Source organism: Ovis aries, chromosome 11, assembly GCF_016772045.2.
Source record: "Ovis aries strain OAR_USU_Benz2616 breed Rambouillet chromosome 11, ARS-UI_Ramb_v3.0, whole genome shotgun sequence".
NCBI classification, from domain to species: domain Eukaryota; kingdom Metazoa; phylum Chordata; class Mammalia; order Artiodactyla; family Bovidae; genus Ovis; species Ovis aries.
This window is the reverse complement of record NC_056064.1, coordinates 12,408,813-12,434,200: the sequence shown is the minus strand read 5'-3', so window position 1 is coordinate 12,434,200 and position 25,388 is coordinate 12,408,813. Positions and strand designations below refer to the sequence as shown.

The 25,388-nt window shown below is 37.8% G+C and overlaps 1 protein-coding gene across 6 annotated transcripts in view; it reads right to left on the bottom strand.

Moving 5' to 3' along the window:
* USP32 (ubiquitin specific peptidase 32) overlaps positions 1–25,388 on the bottom strand; it is a 198,682-nt gene that overhangs the window by 52,518 nt on the left and 120,776 nt on the right. For all 6 annotated transcript variants that reach the window (XM_060395174.1, XM_060395175.1, XM_060395176.1 and 3 more), the window contains 5 exons: positions 8,802–8,933; positions 6,839–6,946; positions 4,834–4,949; positions 4,242–4,304; positions 2,841–2,924 (listed from right to left, as the gene is read on the bottom strand). In XM_060395174.1, coding sequence (XP_060251157.1) covers positions 2,841–2,924; positions 4,242–4,304; positions 4,834–4,949; positions 6,839–6,946; positions 8,802–8,933 — 503 coding nt within the window. The remainder of the gene's footprint in view (positions 1–2,840; positions 2,925–4,241; positions 4,305–4,833; positions 4,950–6,838; positions 6,947–8,801; positions 8,934–25,388) is intronic.

Sequence of the window (25,388 nt, the reverse complement as noted above, 5' to 3'; positions counted from 1 at the left end):
TGTTTATTTTTAACTGCAGGATAATTGCTTTACAATGCTGCACTGGCCTCCATTGTGAACCAGCCACATTAGTTGCTCAGTTGTGTCTGACTCTTTGCAGTCCCACAGACTATAGCCCACCAGGCTCCTCTGACCATGGAATTCTCCAGGCAAGAATACTGGAGTGGGAAGCCATTCCCTTCTTCAGGGAATCTTTCTGACTCAGGGATCGAACCTGGTTCTCCTGCATTGCAGGCAGATTCTTCACTGTCTGAGCCACCACGGAAGCCTGAATCAGTCATAATTACACATAATAGCCCTGCCATCCTAAGCCTCCCTTCCTGCTCCCATCCCACCCTTATAGGTCATCACAGAGTACCAGGCTGGGCTCCCTGTGCTACACCGCAGCCTCCTACCAGTCACGTTTTATACCTGACAGTGTATATATGTCAGTGTTACTTTCTCAATTCCTCCTACCCTCTCCTTCTCCTGCTGTGGCACAATTCTGTTCTCTGCACCTGCATGTCTACTGCTTCCCTGCAAACAGGTTCATCAGTGCTGTTTTTCTAGATTCCATATATATGCGTTAATATACAATATTTGTTTTTCTCTGACTTACTTCACTTTGTGTAACAGGGTCTAAAATTATTTTTCATGTAACGGGGTGAATAATGATGCATAGTTTTTCCCACAGGAATACTAATTAATCCAGTACCACTTACTGAAAAGACCACCCCTTCTCCTCTGCAATGCAATGTCTTCTTTGTTATAAATCAAGTGATCACACCTATGTAGGTCTGTGTAAGAACTCTCAATGTTGTTCCATTGGTTGATCTAACTTTATGCAGACATCACACTGTTGTAACACTGTTGCTATTTTATAAAAAGTTGTAGTATCTGGTAATATAAATCCATTGTTCCTGAATTTCTTCATTGCTATGACCCTCGTACATTCCCTGTGTACTTAGAATCCTCTGGTCAAGTTCTACAAAATCTCAGTGACAAAAATGAGCTTCTGGGGATTCTGATTTTGAGTGCACAAGTCTTTAAGTCAACTGAAGGGGAACTGACACCTTTAACACATTGAGCCTTCTAATCCATAAATATGGGTTATGTCCCTCTGTACTGGATTTTTATTACTGTTGTAATAAATTATCACAAAATCTATAGTTTAAAACAAGACAAATTTATTATCTTACAGTTATGCAGGTCAAAAGTAAGGTACAGTTCTCTCCAGGCTAAAAATCAAGATGGTAACAGGGTGGTATTCCTTTCTGGAGGTCAAAGGAAGAATATGCTTCCTTCCTTTTTCCAGTGTCTAAAATTCACCCACAATGCTATGCTCATGGCTCTTTCTCTATCTTCAAAGCTAGCAGAGCTGTACCTCTCTAGCCCTGCTCCCAATGCCATCTCTTTTTCCTGACCATAGCCGGGAAAAGTTTTCCACTTCTAGGGACTCGTGTGATTAGACTGGACCCATCTGGATAATTCAGGCCAATCTGTTTACACATATATTAAGTGAACATAAAGTTTTAAAAGCATGTCTAAATATGGGATAAAGTGAGCATGGTAAAATGTAGATGATGGGTAACGGGTACTCATGAAAAAAATCTTTCAACTGTTTAATATAATGCTGGAAACACTGACATACAAAAACAAATCTCAAGCATTCGCTTATTTATAAATTAGAATCACAGGAAAATACTGTCACTGCAAGTCCCTGATAAGCATGAGAAAATAGTCGAGGCAATACAAAAATTCAAAATGCTTTGCTACCTGAGAGCTACAGGATGATGCAAATACAAACTCAAGTGGCTAAAATGTTTATATAACTAATTATGACTTAAAATTTGAGAATATTATTTTAAGTGAGATTAAAAAAAAGAGCTCATCAATTTTCATATTATCAAGTAAGTCATTTCTGTTTACAGTAGTGATTTATATTACTCTTGTACATTTTTAATTTTCCAAAGCCATCAACTTAAATTTCTGTTGAAAACTGACAGTGGAGTAGCTGAGTGATTTAAATGGCTATTATAAGCGTATCAGATTGCATATGCTTTAAATATACATTAGTTAGTAATTACCCATTAGGAAGAGTTCAATTTCCATTTATTCTAACAGTTATGTTATAGACCTTTTTATTTATAATGGAAGATCATGATAAAGACAAAGATACCAAACTTTTCTGACTTTCACAGGGGTGCTTTTATAAGGAAAGGAAAATAAGAAGAATCTAAAATATTACTATTAAGTCAACTTACATATTTATGAAAAACTATGAAAAATGGAAACCATAAACTATTTTTTTTAATGGGAGCAAGAGAAATACTTCAACTGAGAAAACAGTTAAAATCTGGCTGCTCATTCCTAGCAGCTATTCTTTCTTCCTTCTCCTTTGATCTTTTCTGGACCTTATAAAGAATTAGAAAAAAAAAGAAATAATTTTGCATCTAGGATAATCTCTTAACTAGAAAGATTGAATATTTTGTGAAAAATGTACAGGTGCCTATTTATGAACCGTCTCTGTTCTACAGCCTTATGAGGGGTCTTTGAAGAAAAATAGCAATTATAATGGCTTTTACAATTTAAATTATTCTGTGTTTACATTCTGCTCTGTCATGAGTTTTAAGATAAACATAATCAGCTATATTCCACTTTTCTAACACTTCATGACTTTGAGAAACTTCAGTAGGCACTCATGCTTTATCTCACCATCTTTCAGGTGGTATACAGGATAATGTAGTTTTTTAATAATATATGGTTTTGTAGCTTAGATGGCAGTAACTACTACGTAATGGAAAAGATGCAGAACTACTGGTATCACTGCCCTCTGTATCTGTCATTTACCTTAAACATACCTGGAAAAGTAGATTCAAAAATTCATTGGCAAGAACATTTTTCACACTCCAGATTTGATAGTCCTCTAGAGTAAGATGACCCATCTGAAAGAGAAACAGTATTTTAAAAGATCTCATATTAAGAATGCCCTCATTTTTTATTTGAGTAAAATCTGGTTTATTAAACTTTTAATGATTATTTGTCTGAAAGAAATCCAACAATTTAAGGCAGGTGCTATCTGTTCATCTGAGAAATAGGACAGCCAGGATAAACTTAAAAGTAACCAAACTTCGTTAAAGTAGTCAATGGCAATGAGGATAATTTATCATCAACCATCTTCTTTCAACAACACCTGGGAAATAACTCACATTATCTTCTGGTTCAAACGTTACCTATGGAACCTACAAAAGGCCCCAGGTAGGGAAAATGAAGTATTTGCTAATTTTGAAAGCATTTTTACAGACTCTGGATTATGTGCTTTGATCCTAACAATTTTCTAAGACCTCCTTCTTAGAAATATCTAGCAACTTCATCAGAGTTCTTAGAGATTGAAAAGAACTTAATAAAAATAAAAAATGAGTATCTATATTATATTTCCCTAAAATACAATTTCATGTTACTCTTTTTTGGTTTCAAAGTATACCAAAAATTACATTTTTCATACATTCTGTAGGAAAATCACAGCAAGCTACAGAAGAAAACCTATTATAATATCCCTAACTAATAAGTGTTGTCAAACTAAGTTCAAGAATTTATTATTTGTAAAGTACACGCTTATTTCTATTACATGGTTATTCTGGGTGCTATTAAAGAACTCAGAAGAGACTTTTACCAATATTACTTTAGAAATTTTGTAAAACAATGTATGTATCCAGATTAAGACAGTCATTTCCATCATTTCCTTATGGTCCCTCCCAGTTGAATCACTCATCTGCAAAACCACTATATAACACCCATTACCACTTGCTGGTTTTGTCTCTATTCTCAAACTTCATATAAATGGAATCACACAATGTGTTTTCATTTTTCCAGCGTTTCCTTTGCTCAGTACAAGGTCAGCCTTTCTGTAACTTATTAAAATGGGAGAAATAAAGATTATAAACTGTAGATGGCATGGGCTGTGTTTACTTAATTTTATAACATGCCTACCTTATATAATATAAATGTTTTTATGTACATAACACTTCAGTGGAGTTGTTTAAAGATGGAATAGGCTTTGCTTGCTTCGATAGCACATATACTAAAATTGGAAATATAGAATGGGCTGTCTTTAGAGACAACTTGGAGGGACTGTAACCACTGGTCCAAATAAGCACTTGGTTGAGACAATGTAGAAGAGATTTAAATATATATGCCAGCTACATATACCGATTCAAAGTATGAGGTATTTCTAGAAAAAAATCAGTCCCAGCTGGACTCACCTTTGTGGTGTCATGTGCATTCAATACGCCTTCTACAATGTCACACAGATCCATGTGTAATTCCTTAAAAACAGAAACCCAAAGAAGTAATTAGAAAAAAGCAGATATCATTTTTATTAGTCAGTGACTAAGTTTATGATGTTGGGCTTCCCTGGTGGCTCAGAGGTAAAGAATCTGCCTGCCAATGCAGAAGACATGGGTTCAATCCCTTGGTTGGGGAGATCCTAAGGAGAAGGAAATGACAACCCACTCCAGTTCTGGTGCCTGGGAAATCCTAGGGACACAGGAGCCTAGCCAGGCTACAGTCCATGGGGTTGCAAAGGAGTCAAACACAACTCAGTGACCAAGCAATAACAAAGTATATGATATTTTGGTCAAATATTTATAATACATTCAGTTTATTAAATTTTCTAAGGCAAATTCTCTTCCCAATTTTGTACTTTTAACTACAGATATTTTGAGTAGCATAATATAGCAACTAGAAGTCAGAGCAAATCCTTTATTGTCGATCTCTTTAAAAGTTTTATTCACTCCATTTTCCTGTTGGTGTGAAGTTTACATGCACCAAAATGTATATACAAGCAGAATTTACCGGTATATCATCAGTGCGGTTGTCCTTCCAGACCTCTAAGAGTGCAACCACCATGTTTCTCAGCTCAGCCCTGGAGAGAACTCCATCACGGTCAACATCAAACACCTTGAAACAAACTAAACGAAAGAAACTCTTTTGGAGGGAAATCACTTTTACACTCTGAAGGACAATACATATTACTAGAAGCCGCCCTAGTAAAATCACCAAGTTTCTCAACAAGTACATTCTGGATTAAGTTCTCATCTAGAGCAGAGTATGTCATGGAAGTCCTCTGAACTTGTAGGGCTTCCTGCACACATTTCTAAGTCTCTCTCTCCAAATCATTAGCCAGGCTGGAGAACCTTATCCTTCCCCCAAATCTAGAGCTAAATTCCTTACAAACTGAAAAATATTAATAAGATCTAAGTTACTATAGTAAAAAGCCTCTCGATGAAAGTGAAAGAGGAGAGTAAAAAAATTGGCTTAAAGCTCAACATTCAGAAAAACTAAGATCATGGCTTCTAGTCCCACCACTTCCTGGCAAATACATGGGGAAACAGTGCAAACAGTGTCAGACTTTATTTTTTTGGGCTCCAAAATCACTGCAGATGGTGACTGCAGCCATGAAATCAAAAGACACTTACTCCTTGGAAGGAAAGTTATGACCAACCTAGATAGCATATTCAAAAGCAGAGACATTACTTTGCCAACAAACGTTCGTCTATTCAAGGCTATGGTTTTTCCAGTGGTCATGTATGGATGTGAGAGTTGGACTGTGAAGAAAGCTGAGTGCCAAAGAATTGATGCTTTTGAACTGTGGTGTTGGAGAAGACTCTTGAGAGTCCCTTGGACTGCAAGGAGATCCAACCAGTCCATCCTAAAGGAGATCAGTCCTGGGTATATCATTGGAAGGATTGATGCTAAAGCTGAGACTCCAATACTTTGGCCACCTCATGTGAAGAGCTGACTCATTGGTAAAGACCCTGATGCTAGGGATTGGGGGCAGGAGGAGAAGGGGACGACAGAGGGTAAGATGGCTGGATGGCATCACTGACTCGATGGACATGAGTTTGGGTAAATTCCGGGAGTTGGTGATGGACAGGGAGGCCTGGCGTGCTGATTCACGGGGTTGCAGAGTCGGACACGACTAAGCGACTAAACTGAACAATTAGAAATACTAACATTTGCTAATTAACATCAAATGAATCACTCTATCTTATTAACTTGCACTAGCAAAAAACAATTTTTAAAAAATTAAGGCAATAATAAACCTCAACTGAAAAGCAAAGATGTCAGTCTCTTTATTTAGTATTTGAACTTTAATGGAAACAAATAATCTATCATAAAGTCACATTGGAATAATAGTATATCATATCAAAGAAGAAAAAAGAAATCTAACAAGTAACATACCCAAAATAGGGAACATTTGTGAAACTGTATTTTTGAAAGACACAGAGATAATGACTTTTGTAAATATATTAGAATTAGATTCCAATTAAATGTAAACTTACATTTTCTCAGATATGGTTAAGATTTATTAAAGCAATATACTAATGCTTATAAATTATGGCATAACATTTTTAGCTAGGTTTAAAAGACTTTTAGTATTTAATAAAATTGTGTTTTGATCATAAATTTCATTTTGTTAATAAAGTATTAATGTATAGAAGTGACAGAAAATAAATTATAATTCAAGTCATGTAAGATACAAAATTTTCTATACAGACTACCAGAAAATATTTCCTAAATGCTTAACATTTTCAAAGATATCATGATCGATGTAGTTCATTTATTATGAATTGCAACCTCATCTGGAAAATCAACCCCATTACTAATGACAAAGATTCCAAATCACTCCACAGTAAAAAAAAAAAAAAAAATGACTAAATCCTTACAGTGACTTCACTAGAACTTCAACATAGATATTTGCCAAACTAATGAAAATTTAAGTCTTAATCCACAGATGATTTCTACATGAATGAATGCTGATATTTGCAAATTTTGTGACAATGTTTAACATACTCACATTTTTGTCTTTCTGCCAGAGGTCCTCTGCAACAAGCTGATAACCCACAGGATATCTCCTTAAAATCTATGTGATTATCACGATTTTCATCAAAAGCATTAAATAAACCTGTAAAATAGGAAAAGACAACATAAATCAGAATCAACAAATTTCCTAATGTTAATGACATGTTTATGAAAGGAGGCATGACTTCTTCCCATAAACTACTGAATTAAAAATAAAAGTTTATCAGTAGCTCCCACTGTCTCAGGAAGGTTTTTTTTCCCCTGATATAATTATAAAACTTAACTTTTTAACAGAAAATACATTACTATCATTTAGTGTTTGGTTCTGTTTGCCTGCCTGTCTCTATCTTATATCAAATCCTATAGCTAGAAATGACTATAGTATGTAAAAAGTAAAAACAAATTAAAAAAATTAAGAACCGGAGAAAAAAAAAGCCAGAGACCACAACTATCCTTATTTGGAAACAATGAGAAGAAAAAGGAAAAAAGAAGAAAAGTTGAACTGCATATATCAAAGATACACTGCGTTGTTATTAATAAGCTCCATTAAGCTCTTTCTTGAGGCAAAAAAAAAAATAATACACTATAAGAGAAAGAAATTCTGTATTGCAGTCTTCTTTGTACTACTTAATATTATAAATATTTTAAATTTCAGAAATAAAAGGGAATTTATAATATAATCTGTGGTTTTCAAACCTTTAATATGACATAGAAATGAAATAATTTTTTTTCAAATAAAACGGCTTATCACTCTCTAATTCTAAAAAGATTAAAAACACAACTGCACTTCTGAAGTAGCTGATGTCCTATCTGTTCTGGTTCCCCTAACAAGTATTTCTGAAATACACAGGGAATGTGAAGAATACAGATAGTCTACAAGACTCTACTTCTGTGCCCTCAGTTTAAAGAGTAGGAAAATCATAGCTAAGGAGGAGTTAAACAACTTGCCAAAAGAAAGTTTAACAAGGTCTGAACCAGAAGAAAAACCCAAGTATTCAGACTCCATATGTGGTTTTTGTGATATCACCCGACAACTACTGTTTACATTTCCATCTTTTTAAGTGATAGCAATGAGAAATTTAGGGCTAAGTGAGAACTGTAGATTTGGTCCAGTCCAGTGGTTTCCTAATCTTTTTTTGGGTGGTGGAAGGAGTGACACTACAGTGGAACCTTTTTCTTCTTTTTTTTAAATTTTTGCTGTGCCAGGCACAGGATCGTACTTCTCAACCAGAAATTGAACCCAGGCCCGTGGCAGTGAAATCGAGGAGTCCTAACTGCTGGACCGTTAGGGAATTCCCCAGTGAACCTTCTTATGTGAAAGAAAAATTGTGGAGGTTCTTGAGCTGAGGCAGAGGTGGGGCTGTATGCGGAAGCGCAGAGCTTTCCCTGCTCAGTGGCCACCTCCCTAACCCCTGCACTACAGGAGTGAGCTTCTGAGGCACCCGCAGGAGTAGTTTCATAACCACTGTCACGGTCAAAGCATTTTATGTATGAGAATACACAGGTGAGAGGCAGGCTTCCCAGGTGGACCTAGCGGTAAAGAACCTGCCTGCCAACGCAGGAGCCACAAGAGAACCTAGGTCCCTGGGTTGGGAGAATTCCCTGGAGGACGGCATGGCATCCCCCGCCAGTATTCTTGCCTAGGGAATCCCATGGACAGAGGAGCCTGGCAGGCTACAGTCCATGGGCCCAAGAGTTGAACACGACTGAGCGACTAATTAGCACATATGTACAGATGAGACAGCTAAACTGATTTATGCAAGGTTACCTAAGTAGAATAGGATGCTCAAGACTATAATCTTAATTCCCCATTTAATTTTCCTCCCCACCGAACTATTTGCAAGAAACCTGCAAACCTATAACATTATGGCCTTTTAGAGTAAAGATGTATTGGTTAGAAATAAAAGCTGGTCTCGTGTGTTTAGCAAGGAACATCATAGAAACATAATGATTCCTACCTTCACTTAGAGATGGACGAATTGGTGGTGAAACCAATGGGCCAAATGTCTCTAAATCAAATCGTCCAGTTCGGGATTGAGCCTTCAGCAACCAATAGCGTTTCTCCAGATCAATGATGTCTGATTCCTCCACTGAGAGTCAAATCAAACAAGATCATAAAACCTCAGTCTTCTCTTCTAGGCAGTTAGTTAGCTCATCCTGATAATGCAGCTTCTAAGGATATATTTTAATTTCTCAGTTATACTGCTCTAACAACTACCTAAAATAAAACTCTGAAAAACAAACACATTATACCTAAAATGAAATGAAAAGTAAGCCAAATTAACATGAAACAGGTTTTATTTATTTATTTATTTATTTATTTTTTGAAACAGGTTTTAAAATGGAATTTTTTTCGGGGAAGGCTGTTTTAAGTCCAACATGTAAACAGTAAACAACTGAGATGTTTCATTCTGGTTTCCCACAACATTTTTGGTAATATTTAATCTCTATCCTGGATTTGATGACTTTATATATATATATATATATTTTTTTTTTTTTTCTTTTCTTTTCTCTCCTGGCTGTACTGTAAACACCCTAACAGAAGGATTCCATGTCTGATTCATCCTGTTGATATGGTAACTACTTACACATTGAATACTTATTAAAGAAACAAAAAGAACAGGATAAAAGATGTTAAAAGTAATGAAGTTCCCTTCGATGTTCACCTGAAACTATCACAACACATTGTTAATTGGCTAATTCCCATTATATAATAAAAAATTAAAGATATATATTAAAAACCCCCCAAATTATGAAGTCAATAAACAAGAAAGAAAGACTAGAATTTATAATGTGATAGGTAATAGGGGCATCATGAAAACATGATCAGCTTTTTCTCCTCATTCATCAGAAAATGCATTTTCTTTTTTAAAAAAAAATCACAGATAATCTCTAACTATGGTTACATTCTATATGTGTGGTTTTCTTCCTTCCAAGGAACAAAGACTGAAAAAATTACTAGAATCTCAGGGACCTGTAAGGCAATATCAAAAGTGCCGCAAGGCTTCCCTGGTGGCTCAGTGGTAGCAGTCCCCTGCCAACGCAGCAGATCGGGTGTGATCTCTGGTGCAGGAAGATCCCACGTGTCGTGAGGCAACAAAGCACATGTGCCGTGACTACTGAGCGTGCTCTCCACAGCCTGTGCTCTGCAGCTACTGAGTCCTGCTCACTGTAGAGCCCACGGTCCACAAGAAGAAGCCCTCTCACTGCAACTAGGCAGTAGCCCTCAAAACTGGAGAAAAGCCTGCGCAGCAGCAAAATTCAGCACAGCCAAAAATAAAATATAATTTTTTTTAAAGCACAGCATATATATTATTGGGGGTCCCAGAAAAGAGTGGGCAGAAAATGTTTTAAACAATTAACTGCTGAAAAATTTTCAAATTTGATAAAAACTATAATCCTATAATCCAGAAGTTCAATGAACCCTGTGTAAGAAAAATTCAAAGAAAACCAAACCAAGGTAAGATGTAATCAAGTTGCTGATAAAGAAAAACATCTGTAAAGCAGCATGAGAGAGGAGAAAAAATACATTATAACCAGGGGAATTAAGCAATGATTTCTCTTCAGAAACAAGGCAGCCAGAAGACAATGGGGGCAGGGGGAGGGGAAGAGGACTAGAAAGGAGAAAAAAAACTAAAACTCTATTAATCTCAAATTCTATAACCTATGAAAACTCCTTCTAAAATTAAGGTAAAATAAAGCATTTTTTGACAAACAAAAGCTGAGAGAATTCATCAACAGGAGAACTATACCAAAAAGAATATAAAAAGATGTTCTTCAGATTAAGTGATACCAGATGGAAACCACTATCTATACAAAGGAATGATGAAAACAAGAAATGCTTGGCTCCTAACATCTATCTGATATCATTAATCATAACAGATCGTGGGTGGGCGTTTAGATGCAGCTCTGGTTAGACGAAGTATACCTCTAGTTCAAATGTTCTGAAGGTGAGCTCATATTTCCATTCCAGAGAGCCCAGAAACTACCAGTTTTTAAATGTAGAGGTCTACAAATTTTAGCCTCATTGGCTGCATGCATGTTTGTATAAATGTTTTTTTTTTTTGTTTTTGTTTTTTTTTTATTTTTTAAGTTTTAAAATCTTTAATTCTTACATGCATTCCCAAACATGAACCCCCCTCCCACCTCCCCTCCCCATAACATCTTTCTGGGTCATCCCCATGCACCAGCCCCAAGCATGCTGCATCCTGCGTCAGACATAGACTGGCGATTCAATTCACATGATAGTATACATGTTAGAATGTCATTCTCCCAAATCATCCCACCCTCTCCCTCTCCCTCTGAGTCCAAAAGTCCGTTATACACATCTGTGTCTCTTTCCCTGTCTTGCATACAGGGTCGTCATTGCCATCTTCCTAAATTCCATATATATGTGTTAGTATACTGTATTGGTGTTTTTCTTTCTGGCTTACTTCACTCTGTATAATCGGCTCCAGTTTCATCCATCTCATCAGAACTGATTCAAATGAATTCTTTTTAATTCTTTTTAACTGCTGAGTATAAATGTTTTATTAGCACACAATAACATTTACAGACAGAGTTTATGGTTGCTAATATGTTACAATGGCAGAGTTGAATAATTGTAATGAAGAGCCATATGGCCCACAAGTCTGAAATATTTACTGCCTTTTTAAGAATATGTTTGCCATCCCTGAATTGAAATTGCACAACCACAAGACTCCAACTCCATAAAATGACAGCATCTGAGGACCACAGAGTCTTCAGACTGCAACCTTCAAAGATTCTGAGACTTCAAAACTGAGCCCATGAAACTGCCAGCCCATGAAACTGCCTAGCTTCAGTCTCAGGAAAATTTCCACAGGACAGAACTACTGTCTGGAGATGATTATCTCCTGACTTTGTGAGGGTAACACAGGCAGAGATCTCAAGGAGGCAAGGGGTCCAATCATGGAGAAAAAACACTTTATAGAAAAGGAACAAGGATAGAGGCTTTGAGATGAGAGCATGCCTTGAAAGCTCAAGGAAGAGAAAGAACAAGAGTGGCTAAAGTGAAGTTAGTAAGCGGAGGGAATAATAATAATAGTCTTGATGAAAGTGAAAGAGGAGAGTGAAAAAGTTGGCTTAAAGCTCAACATTCAGAAAACTAAGATCATGGCATCTGGTCCCCTCACTTCGTGGCAAATAGATGGGGAAACAGTGGAAACAGTGTCAGACTTCATATTTTGGGGGCTCCAAAATCACTGCAGATGGTGATTGCGGCCATGAAATCAAAAGACACTTACTCCTTGGAAGGAAAGTTATGACCAACCTAGACAGCATATTCAAAAGCAGAGATATTACTTTGCCAACAAAGGTCCACCTAGTCAAGGCTATGGTTTTTCCAGTGGTCATCTATGGATGTGAGAGTTGGACTGTGAAGAAGGCTGAGTGCCGAAGAATTGATGCTTTTGAACTGTGGTGTTGGAGAAGACTCTTAAGAGTCCCTTGGACTGCAAGGAGATCCAACCAGTCCATTCTAAAGGATATCAGTCCTGGGTGTTCTTAGGTAGGAATAATGCTAAAGCTGAAACTCCAGTACTTTGGCCACCTCATGCGAAGAGTTGACTCATTGGAAAAGACTCTGATGCTGGGAGGGATTGGGGGCAGGAGGAGCAGGGGACGACAGAGGATGAGATGGCTGGATGGCATCACCGACTCAATGGACATGAGTTTGGGTGAACTCTGGGAGTTGGTAATGGACAAGGGAGGCCTGGCGTGCTGTGATTCATGGGGTCGCAGAGTCAGACACGACTGAGCACCTGAACTGAACTGAAGGAAAGAGTAGGAGGAAATAAAGTCAGCAAGAAAATGGTGGTCAGATTATACAGGCCACTGGAAGGATTCTGATTTTAAGTAAAACTATGAACCACTGGAGGGTCTGAAGCAGAGGAGTGCCATGATCCAACCAACAACCACTTTTGACTGCTGAGTTAGGAATAGCCTGGTGGGCAGCTAAGAAGAGAAGTGTGTTTAAATCAATACATGCAGTTTAAAAACATAAAGACTACAATAGATTAACAAGTACAAGACATACAATTCATAAAAATGGGGAGAACTTTTCACTAAGAATAAAACGTCATTTGAAAAGAACAATTTAAACAGAATCATGCTACTTCTCTGCTTCAAAACTTTTTAACCCTCTTTCCCAAGATAGCATGGCTATTTCCACAGGTCCTTCAGATCTTTTCTCTTATGTCACATTCTCAGATCTTCCAAAGCCCATCCCATCCAGTGACATTCCTCCACCCCTTTCCTTCTTTATTTACTTTGCTCTCTACGACTCATTTGTTTTGTTTATTGCTGTCTCCTCCAACTAGAACATATACTCCTTGCAGGCAGGTTTTTGGGTCTATTTTATTCTTTGCTATGTTCTAAAACTTAGAATAATATCTGGTACATTTTGAGCATTCCATAAATATTTTTTCATGGACAAATAGCTTACAAGTTACCTGGGAAGACAAGAACAATGTATTTTAAATTTCCAGTGACTTCAAAGCATTCATTCTTACACTATTTCTTAGCAGTTTTAATAAAAATTTCAGGGAAAAACTTGTCCTTATCAGCAAGAGATCTAAGAGATAGTCAAATCAACGTATGTATTGTACTGCATTTATGTAATTATCATAGTCATAAAAACTGGTTAATAAGTGAAAACATATTCCACCAACTTACATAAAATTTTACGAAAAAAACTACTCCTTTGGCTTGACCTTCAAGGGGCTCCTGGGACAGAAAGCTAATGTTTCTCTGTCTTTCCTTCCTATCCCCTACTCTACTCTGATGCTCACTATGTCTAAGATCTAAAAGAGAGTATTTACTTAAAGGACCGAGGAATGACTTTTTTTTTAAACAAAAAATAAAAATCCTTTGCTGGGAGAACAAAATTTTGTACACATCATCTTATACATCAGTAAATGAAAGAAGTGAGATTTTCAGAAAGACACTCTTCTAATTTATTCTTAAGTAGAAAGAAAAGTTCATGGGAATAACTATATGCCTGCCATAGCTGAAAACAAAACAGGCTTTGAGTCACGTAATTAGCCTCCACAATTTACAAAGACGAATGCTCTCCTGGAAAGTTCTTGCCTTGCCTATCCTAGAACATATACTCTTAAAACCTATGGAGAAGGAGTCCAGGAGCAACAATGAAGTTACCCTACACTTGAAGTAAGGGCTTTCCTGGTGGCAGTAGAGAATCTGCCTGCAAAGCAGGAGACCTAGGTCTGATTCCTGGCTCTGGAAGATCCCCTGGAGAAGGAAATGGCAGCCCACTCCAGTATTCTTGCCTAGAAAATCCCATGGACAGAGGAAACTGTCAGGCTACAGTCCATGGGGTTGCAAAGAGTCAGACACTGCTGAGTGACTAAATCAGAAAGTAGTCACATTCCCTTCCCACTTCTTGAAGTAAAGGAAACTAATCACTTATTATTTACTAAAAGTAATAAGTAACTGAGTGATAAGGATATAAGATAATGTATTTTATGAAGTTAAAAAATGAAAATACTAATAACACTAAATTGATTTAAAAAGTTGTATTACTTGTTTTTATTGAACTATTGATATATTTTGCTGCATGGAAAATATTTAAAATGTAGGTAAAAAGGAAAAGGAAACATAGTTCTTTGGCTTCATTTAACTATAATGATAAATGTACTTGATCGTCACCTGGGTTGTTTGGGAAGATTACATCTAATAATTTCATTCTATCATCTATACCACTGTATGATTTTTCACATTACACAAAATCCTAGTTCAGAGGGATTTTTTTTGCTATGTCTTGTGGTTTGCAGGATGCAGAATCTCAATTCCCCAACCAGGGACCGAACCCAGGCAGCAACAATGAAAGTGCTGAATCCTAACCACCAGGGAACTTCCCCTAGTTCAGTTTTAAATAACCAATGAAATAAATTCATTTTTAAGATTTTACAGAAAAATCATCAAAAGTGAGTGAAAGTCACTCAGTCGTGTTTGACTCTGCGACCCCATGGACTATATGGTCCATGGAATTCTTCAGGCCAGAATACTGGAGTAGGTAGCCTTTTCCTTCTCCAGGGGATTTTCCTGACCCAGGAACTGAACAGAGGTCTCCTGCATTGCAGGCGGATTTTTTTTTTTTTTTAAACCAACTGAACTATCAGAGAAGCCCAAAATCATCAAAAAAGATGACACAATAAAAGATACAATTTTCACACATGTCTCAGGCACATACAATATAACTATCATATATTTTTTCTTATTTAACCAAATAACAAATATATTACATCCATACTACATTCATTACTATAATGTAACCTCTTGATGAATCAACCTTTGCAAAGGTTCAATTACTTTGCAACTGGAATTGATTTTTAAAATTATATGAAACTTCTATGAGTTGTCAGCTGAACTGCTGAGAAAAAAAATAACTAACTTCATTTTCACTTAAAGAAGTTAGAGGTAATAATTGCAGTAGTTACTCTATTTGCAATTCATACATCAATACCAAAACTTCTATTTTATTTGCTAAACAGGAATGAATTTATCACCCACCTATGGGTATAATTTTTTCTGGTTCACAACAGTAGCATAACATATTCCCAACAGTCTAAGTAGTTCTTGGCCTGCCCTTTGGGCCATCCTAATCAAGTCCCACCTTACCGGAAGGCTCCAGCTGCAGAAAGTGCTTTTTAATGCCAGAATTGGATTCTCATTTAAAAACAAAAACAAGGCTCAGGAAAATACCAAGTATTTTCAAAGAGTAATACAGTTCTGCAACATTTCTGAGAAAGCAACCTGTTCTCAAAAGCAATGACCTTCTGCAATCTACTTAAGCTTTACATCATTACAACCAGATAAGAAGATAATGAAGAGGATATTGAAGAAGGGACATGAAGATTTACTAGACAGTTGATGACCGAACAATCACTCAAGTACTTTTTGCTTACACAAAGGAGGTCTTAACATTGCAAACTAAAATGTGGCAAGGTAATATACTAATATGTATATTTTAGTTGAGATAATAAAATAGAGACTATATAAATTTGACTCAGAAAAGAAAAGAAAAACAATGAAAAATAGTTCAGTGGCCCTAAAATTAGCCCCAAATATTTATAAATCACCTCAGGATCTAGATTCTATTATTTGAAACACATATTTACAGAAAGAATTAGCACACATATTTTCTTCTAAATAATATACCTGAACTCTATGAAAATATGATCATCATTAAGGAAAATAATTCTCAATTTAAAACACAGTCCTTAAAAATCATAGTTCTTCTAATTACCTATTTCACTGCTGGTAAATGGGCAATCTCAATGATCTTGCTGGATCCAATGAAATTAATTATTAAAGAGAAATTCAAAATGATAATCATTTGAAGGTATCCCAAGGGGAGAAAAAAAGGAAATTGGAAAAGTGAGCCTGCAAGGCTGTCCAAAGTAAGTCTGAGGAAGATGGCTCACCGCAACCACAACCACCCCACGAGCACCTCCTTTTACCTGCAATCACAAACTACTCATACAAGATTAAAGAAGCAAAATGACTGTGTGTCAATAAACTGTCTTCAAATCCTAAAGTGATAATAATATGCACTCTGGGTTCTCACATTCCAATTTCAGCACCTCTTAGCTATCTGATCTTGAGAAAAGTTTCTTTAACTCTTCATAGCTGTGATTTCCTCATTTTTGGAATGGAGATAAAATTAACTCCAGAGGTGGTACAGGCTTAAATGAGACAATGTACCAGGAGCACAGTGCTTCCTTTAGTGAGTGCTCAGTCTGCATGTGGTAAACTGGAACCTTCCTAAAATGGCAACACACTCCAGTGCTCTTGCCTGGAGAATCCCAGGGATGGGGGAGCCTGGTGGGCTGCCGTCTATGGGGTCGCACAGAGTCAGACACGATTGAAGCGACTCAGCAGTACCAAACATTTTTGGGGGGCTTCCCTGGTGGCTCAGAGGTTAAAGTGTCTGCCTCCAATGCAGGAGACCCAGTTTCGATCCCTGGGTCGGGAAGATCCCCTGGAGAAGGAAATGGTAACCCACTCCAGTATTCTTGCCTGGAGAATCCCATGGAGGGAGAAGCCTGGTAGGCTACAGTCCACAGGGTCACAAACAGTCGGGTACAACTGAGTGACTTCACTTTCTTTCTTTCTAAGCATTATGGCGGGGGGAGAAAAAAGAACAGGAGCAATAGTCAAGATCATTTAATATTTGGCAAACATTCAAAAGGACATTTTATGTGTCTGACATTGTGCTAAAAATTAGACATGATTGTGAACAAAATAATTGTATTTAGATTATAGTAGAAGAGAAAATGGGTCATTTTAATCTAGTGTGGAAAGTACAACAAAGGAACAGAGACACAGTTTTCAGAGAGCACATTAGCAAATAGGCCCTCCCTGGTGGCTCAGAGGTTAAAGTGCCTGCCTCCAATGCAGGAGACCAGGGTTTGATCCCTGGGTTGGGAAGATACCCTGGAGAAGAAAATGGCAACCCACTCCAGTATTCTTGCCTGGAAAATCCCATGGATGGAGAAGCCTGGTAGGCTACAGTCCATGGGGTCGCAAAGAGTTGGATATGACTGAGCGACTTCACTTTCACTTTCCTAGAAGTTTTGATATGAAAAAAATGAGGTACACATAGAACATCTAAGAGTTGACCAGGGAAAGGAAAAAAGAGTGTAGCAGAAGGATAGTACAAACAAAGGCAAAACACGTGTAAAAATCTCTATGGAAAACAGGTAGTATTACGTTGGTGCAAAAGTAATTCCAGTTTTGCAATGTTGCACTTTGCCATTTGATGCTGGAATATATTCTTAAATAAATGTGGCTATGTTATACATCATTTTAATGTGCATTTCTCACTTTACTTTTTTTTGCTAATGACTTATTACTTGATGTGTATTTTATACTTATTTTATACCAGGGAAATGATGTCAGGCAAAAAGCCAATTTGAGTGATTTTCTTATTCACATTCAAAATAGGTTATACAGCAGCAGACATAACTTGGAACATCAACAATGCATTTGGTCCAGGACCTGCTAACTAACGTACAGTGCAGTGGTGTGCTCTTTGCAAAGCAGACAAGAGTCTTGAAGATGAGGAGTGTAGTGGCCAGCCATCAGAAGTTGACAACAACCATTTGAGAACAATCATCAAACCTGATCCTCTTACAACTACATGAGAAGTGCTGAAGCACTCAACACTGACCACTCCATAGTCATTTGGCATTTGAAGCAAACTGGAAAGATGAAAAAGCTCGATAAACGTGTGCTGCATAAACTGACAGCAAATTTTAAAAATCATCATTTTGAAGTGTTGTCTTCTTCTATTTTACCTAACAAAATAAACCATTTCTCGATAGGACTGTGATGTGCGACAAAGAGTGGATTTTATATGACAACCAGCGACGACCACCTCACTGGCTGGACTGAGAAGCTACAAAACACTTCCCAAAGCCAAACTCGAATGAAAAAAAGGTCATGATCACTGTTTGGTGGTCCGCTGCCTGTCTGACCTACTACATCTTTCTGAATTCCGGCGAAACATTACATCTGAAAAGTGTGCTCAGCAAACTGATGAGAAAACTGCAATGACTACAGCGGGTACTGGTCCACAGAATGGGCCCAATTCTCCACGACAAGGACCGACAGCACACCATACAACCAATGCTTCAAAAGTTGGATAAGCTGGGCTATGAAATTTTGCCTCATCTGCCATATTCACATGACCTCTTGCCAACTATCACTTCTTCAAGCATCTCAACAGCTTTTTGCAGGTAAAATGCTTACACAACCAGCAGGAGGCAGAGAACACTTTCCAAGAATTCCTAGAGTCCCAAAGTACAGATTTTTATGCTACAGGAATAAACAAACTTGACTGTAATGGGTCTTATTTTGATTAATAAAGATGTGTTTGAACCTAGTTATAACGATTTAAAATTCATGGTCTGAAACCGCAGTTACATTTGCACCAACCTAATAATAGGACAGACAAGCAAAAACAAAGAATAACCGTTGTATTCTGCTATAATTAAAAAAAAAAAAGGAAAAGGAGAACCTATAAGAAGGATTTATGCTATGGACCCACAATAAAAGACAAAAAACAAGAAAGAACTATACTTTCCAGTGAGTGACACCTTCCCACTCCCTGCCCCCCCCCCAAAAAAAACCAGGAATGTTAAAAATGGCAATTCAACCTAGAATTAGTAGACAGTTCAGTTAGAATGTAGACATTCCAAAGCATCTAAAGGATGAGCCTTCAAATTCAAGCAGAGCTTCCAAACTGTGTTTAGACAGGACTGTGCATGTACAATAGTAGGGGATTCAATACACTAAATTTGTAAAAAGTTGATTAAAGCAAATTACATTTACAGTTTATAGTCTGTCTCCAAAGTTCAACACTATGTGATGCTAAATAATAATGAACAAAATGCATGAGGAAAGGGCACTACAAGGAAAAAAACCAATGATTAGTCTTAGATAGTAGAATCTTCTTTCAGATATCAATAATAATGATGACAACAACAATAAAATCTGTAAGAAACTATTTCAAATATTTAAACTATATAGAAAATGTTTAAGTTATCTATACATGTTCTCCAATTTGGAATATCATCAAAATGTGTAAAAATTAACTTGTCAATAAAACACTGTATATATATTAACATTTGACAAAAAAGATCTTTTTAGGAAATCTAATCTTAGGTATTTAAGTAGCAAATTACAAAATAAAAACATATCATAAAAATCTGTTGTTGATAAAAATCTGTTGAACAATTTGACCTTTTGGCTGAAGTTCTAATTCATGAAATTCCCTGGCAGTCCAATAGTTAGGGCTCAGTGCTTTCACTGAGTCCCTGGTTGCGGAACTGAAATCCTGCACTGTGGGTGGCATGGCCAGAAATCTAAAAAGTTCTAATTCAATTTCTCAAATTTAAATAAAAGTAAAGTAACAACAGTTTGGAATCTTAAGTTCTAAAAACTACTGGCCATGACAAAATCTAAAATCTTGTAAAATCAAATCAGTTAATTATTCTAAACTCTGTACTGAATATAGTATTCAGTGTGTAATAATATAAACAGTGACCCAGTTTCATCTGTGATATACATCAAAGAGAAAAAATTTGATTAAAAATGGCAGATGTTCAACTTACTGGACTTCCAAGTTTTACTGTATAATCATAAAGTGAAAAAGTAAATGCATCTGTACTCTAACATAAATGTTATTTACAGTGAAAACTTATAACTCCTTTTTGTTTCCTAGACACCTTGGCTTATTACACAAATTTAAATGGAGTCACTGATGCTTTAAAATAAATATCTACTTATAAATGATAAGTTAATAACATTCTCTATTTTTATCCCAATTTTCCACATTCCTAATATATTATTTGAAAAGATTAATGTACCAAATATTTTTGAGTGGAAAACCCTGCAACGTGGTCCACAGTGAACTGCTTAGCCAGAAGCTTAGAATTTATAACTAATACAACAAATCACAGTCATCAGAATATAAACCTGCCCATGTCAGAATTTCTATAAGAAATGTAGCAGTAGTTCTGATTTTATGATAATGCTTTCATAAGAAAGTCCACTAAGAAAGCAGCTATTTGCTGAAGCCAGGAGCAACGGAGTTGTCTGTTATACCTTTATTTTTATAAATTGTAAAGTAAAGGAAAGCAAATTGGTAAGGGAAACATTTTCTTCCTATTGACATGGATGAGTTAATTTTTGTAGTGATCTACAGTTCTCTGTTAGAAAATTGCTTGTTCCCAAAACAATTTCTAGAAAATTGCTTATTCCCAAAACAATTACTCTCTGAGAAAGTGGGATGAAGCTCACTGACATTTCCTAGCCAAGTGTTTACTAATACAAGAGGATGAAGGGAATCCCTTGATGGTCCACTTGTTAGGACTCTGTGCTTCCAATGCAGGGGACACAGGTTCAATCCCTGGTCAGGGAACTAAGATCTCACATGCCTTGCAGCACCTCCAAAAAAAAAAAAAAAGGATGCATATTCATTGTAAAGCACCAATTCTGTACCAGACACAATGCTGAGTCCTTTAAAAAAGGTAACATTTCATGTAGCACCATATGCTACTGGAAATGTTGTTTCAGTAAAAGCATTATTTTGAGTTGAAGGCAAATGAGAAGCAGCAGATATAAGAAAAGCTCTCTAGTTCCCCCTACTGGCCTAATTTGAAAAGATGGCTTCCCGACCCCTCTGGCGGGACCCAGGGAAAGGAGCAGTGATCTCCACAAGAGACTGAGCCAGACCTGCCGCTGAGTGTTTGAGTGTCTCCTGTGGAGGCACCGGTCAGCAGTGTTCTGCTTCGAGGACAGAGGCTCTGGCTGCAGCAGACTTGGGAGGCACGGTGTATGGCATACGTCCTCTTGGAGGAGGTCACCATTAGCTCCACTATAGAGCTGCCGAGCAGACGACAAACAAACTGGAGAACAATTATAACAAAGAAGTTCCTGCACTCTTGGAAAACTTCTGGCGCCCACAACAGATTTCCCAACCTGGGGATCCAGCAAAAGGACCGAGATCCCTCAGGGAATCTGACTTTTAAGGACAGTGGGATTTGACTACAGAACTTCCACAGGATGGGGAAACATTCTAGGAGGGCACAAACACAACACCGTGCACACTGGGACCCAGGAGAAAGGAGCAGTGAGCCCACAAGAGATGCAGTCAGACTCACAAGTGAGCATCCAGGAGCCTCCGGGGGAGGTGTGTCCACAGCAGCCTGTCTTGAGGTCAGAGGCACTGACTACAGCAGACAGTCCTGAGAGCTGCAGCATGCTGGCTCCTTTTGAAGGAGGTCGTCAGTGCCCCTACCATAGTTTGGCCTCACTGAAAGATGAACTCCCCAGGTCAGCAGGTGACCAATATGCTACTAGAGAAGAGTGGAGACATAACTCCAGACAGCATGAAGAGGCTGAGCCAAAACGGAAACAATGTCCAGTTGCGGACCTCTGGCGGTGAAAGTAAAGTCTGATGCTATAAACAATACTGCATAGGAATCTGGAATCAAGGTAAATTAGAAGTGGTCGAACAGGAAATGCTAAGAGTGAACACTGACATTTTAGGAATCAGAGAACTAAAATGGACAGCAATGGGTGAATTTACTTCAGATGAACCTTAAATCTACTACTGTGGGCAAGAATCCCTTGGAAGAAATGCAGTAGCCATCACAGTCAACAGGAGTTTGAAATGCACTACTTGGGTGCAATCTCAAAAATGATGCAATGATCTCTGTTCATTTCTAAGCCAAATCACTCAGTATCACAGTAATTCAAGTTTATGCCTCAACCAGTAATGCGGAAGAAGCTGCGGTTGAACAGTTCTATGATGACCTATGAGACCTTCTAGAACTAACACCAAAAAGAGATGTCCTTTTCATCACAGGGGACTGGAATGCAAAAGTAGGAAGTCAAGAAACACCTGGAGTGCAAGTTTGGCCTTGGAGTATAAAATGAAGCAGGGCAAAGGCTAACAGAGTTTTGCCAAGAGAATGCACTGGTCACAGCAAACCCCCTTTTCCAACAACACAAAGAAACAACTCCACACACGGATATCGCCAGATAGTCAATACCAAAATCAGACTGATTATATTCTTTGCAGCCAAAGATGGAGAAGCTCTATACAGTTAGCCAAAACAAGACTGGGAGCTGACTGTGGCTCCGATCATGAACTCCTTATTGCAAAATTCAACTTAAATTGAAGAAAGTAGAGAAAACTACTAGGCCATAACAGTATGACTTAAATCAAGTTCCTTATGATTATACAGTGGATGTGACAAATAGATTCAAGGGATTAGAACTGATAGACAGAGTGCCTGAGGAACTATGGACAAAGGCTCGTAAAACTGCACACGGGGCAGTGATCAAAACCATCCCCAAGAACCAGAAATGCAAAAAAGGCAAAATGGTTCTCTGAGGAGGCCTCACAAATAGCTGAGAAAAGAAGAGAAGCTAAAGGCAAAGGAGAAAAAGAAAGACATACCCACCTAAATGCTGAGTTGCAAAGAACAGCAAGGAGAGATAAGAAAGCCTTCCTCAGGGACCAATGCAAAGAAATAGAGGAAAACAACAGAATGGGAAAGACTAGAGATCTCTTCAAGAAAACCAGAGATATCAAGGGAATATTTCATGCAAAGATGGGTACAATAAAGGACAGAAACAGTATGGTCTAGCAGAAGATATTAAGAAGAGGTGGCAAGAATACACAGAACTATACAAAAAAGATCTCAATGACTCAGATAACCATGATAGTGTGATCACTCACCTACACATTCCGGAGGGCCAAGTCAAGTGGGCCTTAGGAAGCATTACTACAAACAAAGCTAGTGGAATGTCGGTATTCCAGCTGAGCTATTTCAAATCTTAAGAGATGATGCTGTTTAAGTGCTGCAATCAATATAACAGCAAATTTGGAAAATCCAGCAGTGACCACAGGACTGGAAAAGGTCAGTTTTCGTTCCAATCCCAAAGAAAGGCAGTGTCAAAGAATGTTCAAGCTACTGCACAACTGTACTCATTTCACACGCTAGCAAAGTAATGCTCAAAATTCTCCATGCTAGGCTTCAACAGTATGTGAACCAAGAATTTCCAGATGTTCAAGAGGGATTTAGAATAAGCAGAGGAATCAGAGATCAAATTGCCAAAATCCGATGGATCATAAAAAAAGCAAGAGAATTCCAGAAAAACAACTACTTCTGCTTCACTGACTTACGCAAAAGCCTTTGACTGTGTGCATCACAAACAGTGGCAAATTCTTAAAAAGATGGGACTACCAGACCATCTCATTTGTCTCCTGGGAAGCACGTATGCAGGTCAAGAAGCAATTGTTAGAACCACGTATGGAACAATGGACTGGTTCCAAACTGGGAAAAAAGTACTGCATATTGTCACTCTGCTTACTTAACTTATATGCAGAGTACATACATCATTCGAAATCATGGGCTGGATGAAGCAGAAGTTGAAATCAAGATTGCCGGGAAAGTATCAATAACCTCAGATATGCAGATGACATCACCCTTATGGCAGAAAGTGAAGAGGAACTAAAGATCCTCTTGATAAAGGTGAAAGAGGAGAGTAAAAAAGCTGGCTTAAAACTCAACACTGAAAAAACGAAGACCATGGCATCCGGTCCCATTACTTCATGGCAAACAGATGGGGAAATAATGAAAACAGTGACAGACTTTACTTTCTTGGCCTCCAAATCACTGCAGATGGTGAGTGCAGCCATGAAATTAAAAGACACTTGCCCCTTGGAAGAAAAGCTATGACAAACCTAGAAAGTGTATTAAAAGCAGAGATGTTACTTTGCCAACAAAGATCCATATAGTGAAAGCTATGGTTTTTCCAGTAGTCATGTATGGATGTGACAGTTGGGCCATATAGAAGGTTGAGCACTGAATAATCAATCCTTTTGAACTGTGGTGCTGGAGAAGACGCTTGAGAGTTCCTGGGCTGCAAAGAGATCAAAACAGTCCATCCTAAAGGAAATCAACCCTGAATATTAATTGGAAGGACTGCTGCTGAAGCTCCAATACTTTGGTCACCTGATGCGAAGAACTGAGTCATTAGAAAAGACCCTGATGCTGGGAAAGATTGAAGGCAGGAGGAGAAGGGGAAGACAGAGGACAAGATGTCTGGATGGCATCACTGACTCACTGGACATGAGTTTGAGCAAGCTCCAGGAGATGGTCAAGGACAGGTTAAGCCTGGAGTGTGCAGTCCATGGGGTTACAAAGAGTCAGACATGACTGAGCAACTGAACAATAATAACTCTTCTACCAGGAAGGATAGATGTTAATCACCAGAGAAAACTCTAGATCCTTATCAACCTGGAGATGGCACCAGAAGAAAGAATCTGCGTAACAAATCTTATTAACCAGCCAAATCAACCAAAGGCTTCTCTAGTAGCGCAGACAGTAAAGAATCGGCAGGATTCCCAGGAATGCAGGAAACCCACGTTTGATCCCTGAGTCGGGAAGATCTTCTGGAAAAGGGAATGGCAACCCACTCCAGTATTCCTGCCTAAAGAATTCCATGGACAGACCATGGGGTCGCAAAGAGTTGAACACGTCTGAGTGACTAACACACATACATCAAGCAACGGTTTTTCCATGTATTTGTTTTCCCACAATGTGCCACTCCTAGCAGCTCAAAGTTCTTTTCCTTTGTTTTGTCACTTCTCCACAAAATTATCCCTCTTTGCTAAGATGCTATGTAAGCTCAAGCTCTAGCCACCCCTTTGAGTTATTCATCACTAAATGTTCCAGTGCGTAAGTAACTTAGTAAGTAATAAGCAAGCTTATGTTTTTCTGTTTTCTGTCTTTTGTTAGTCTAATTTAAAGGGCCCCACCCAATGAACCCAAGATGAGCAGAGGATAATACTTTTCCTTCCCTGCCCTCCTTACCACAAATCTATGATGTAAGTTGTATCATTATCCCTGTTTTCCATAGACAAAGTAAGAAGTTAAGAGGTTTGCAGACTAAATAAGTGGCTGACTGAACTCTGCAAAGAGATA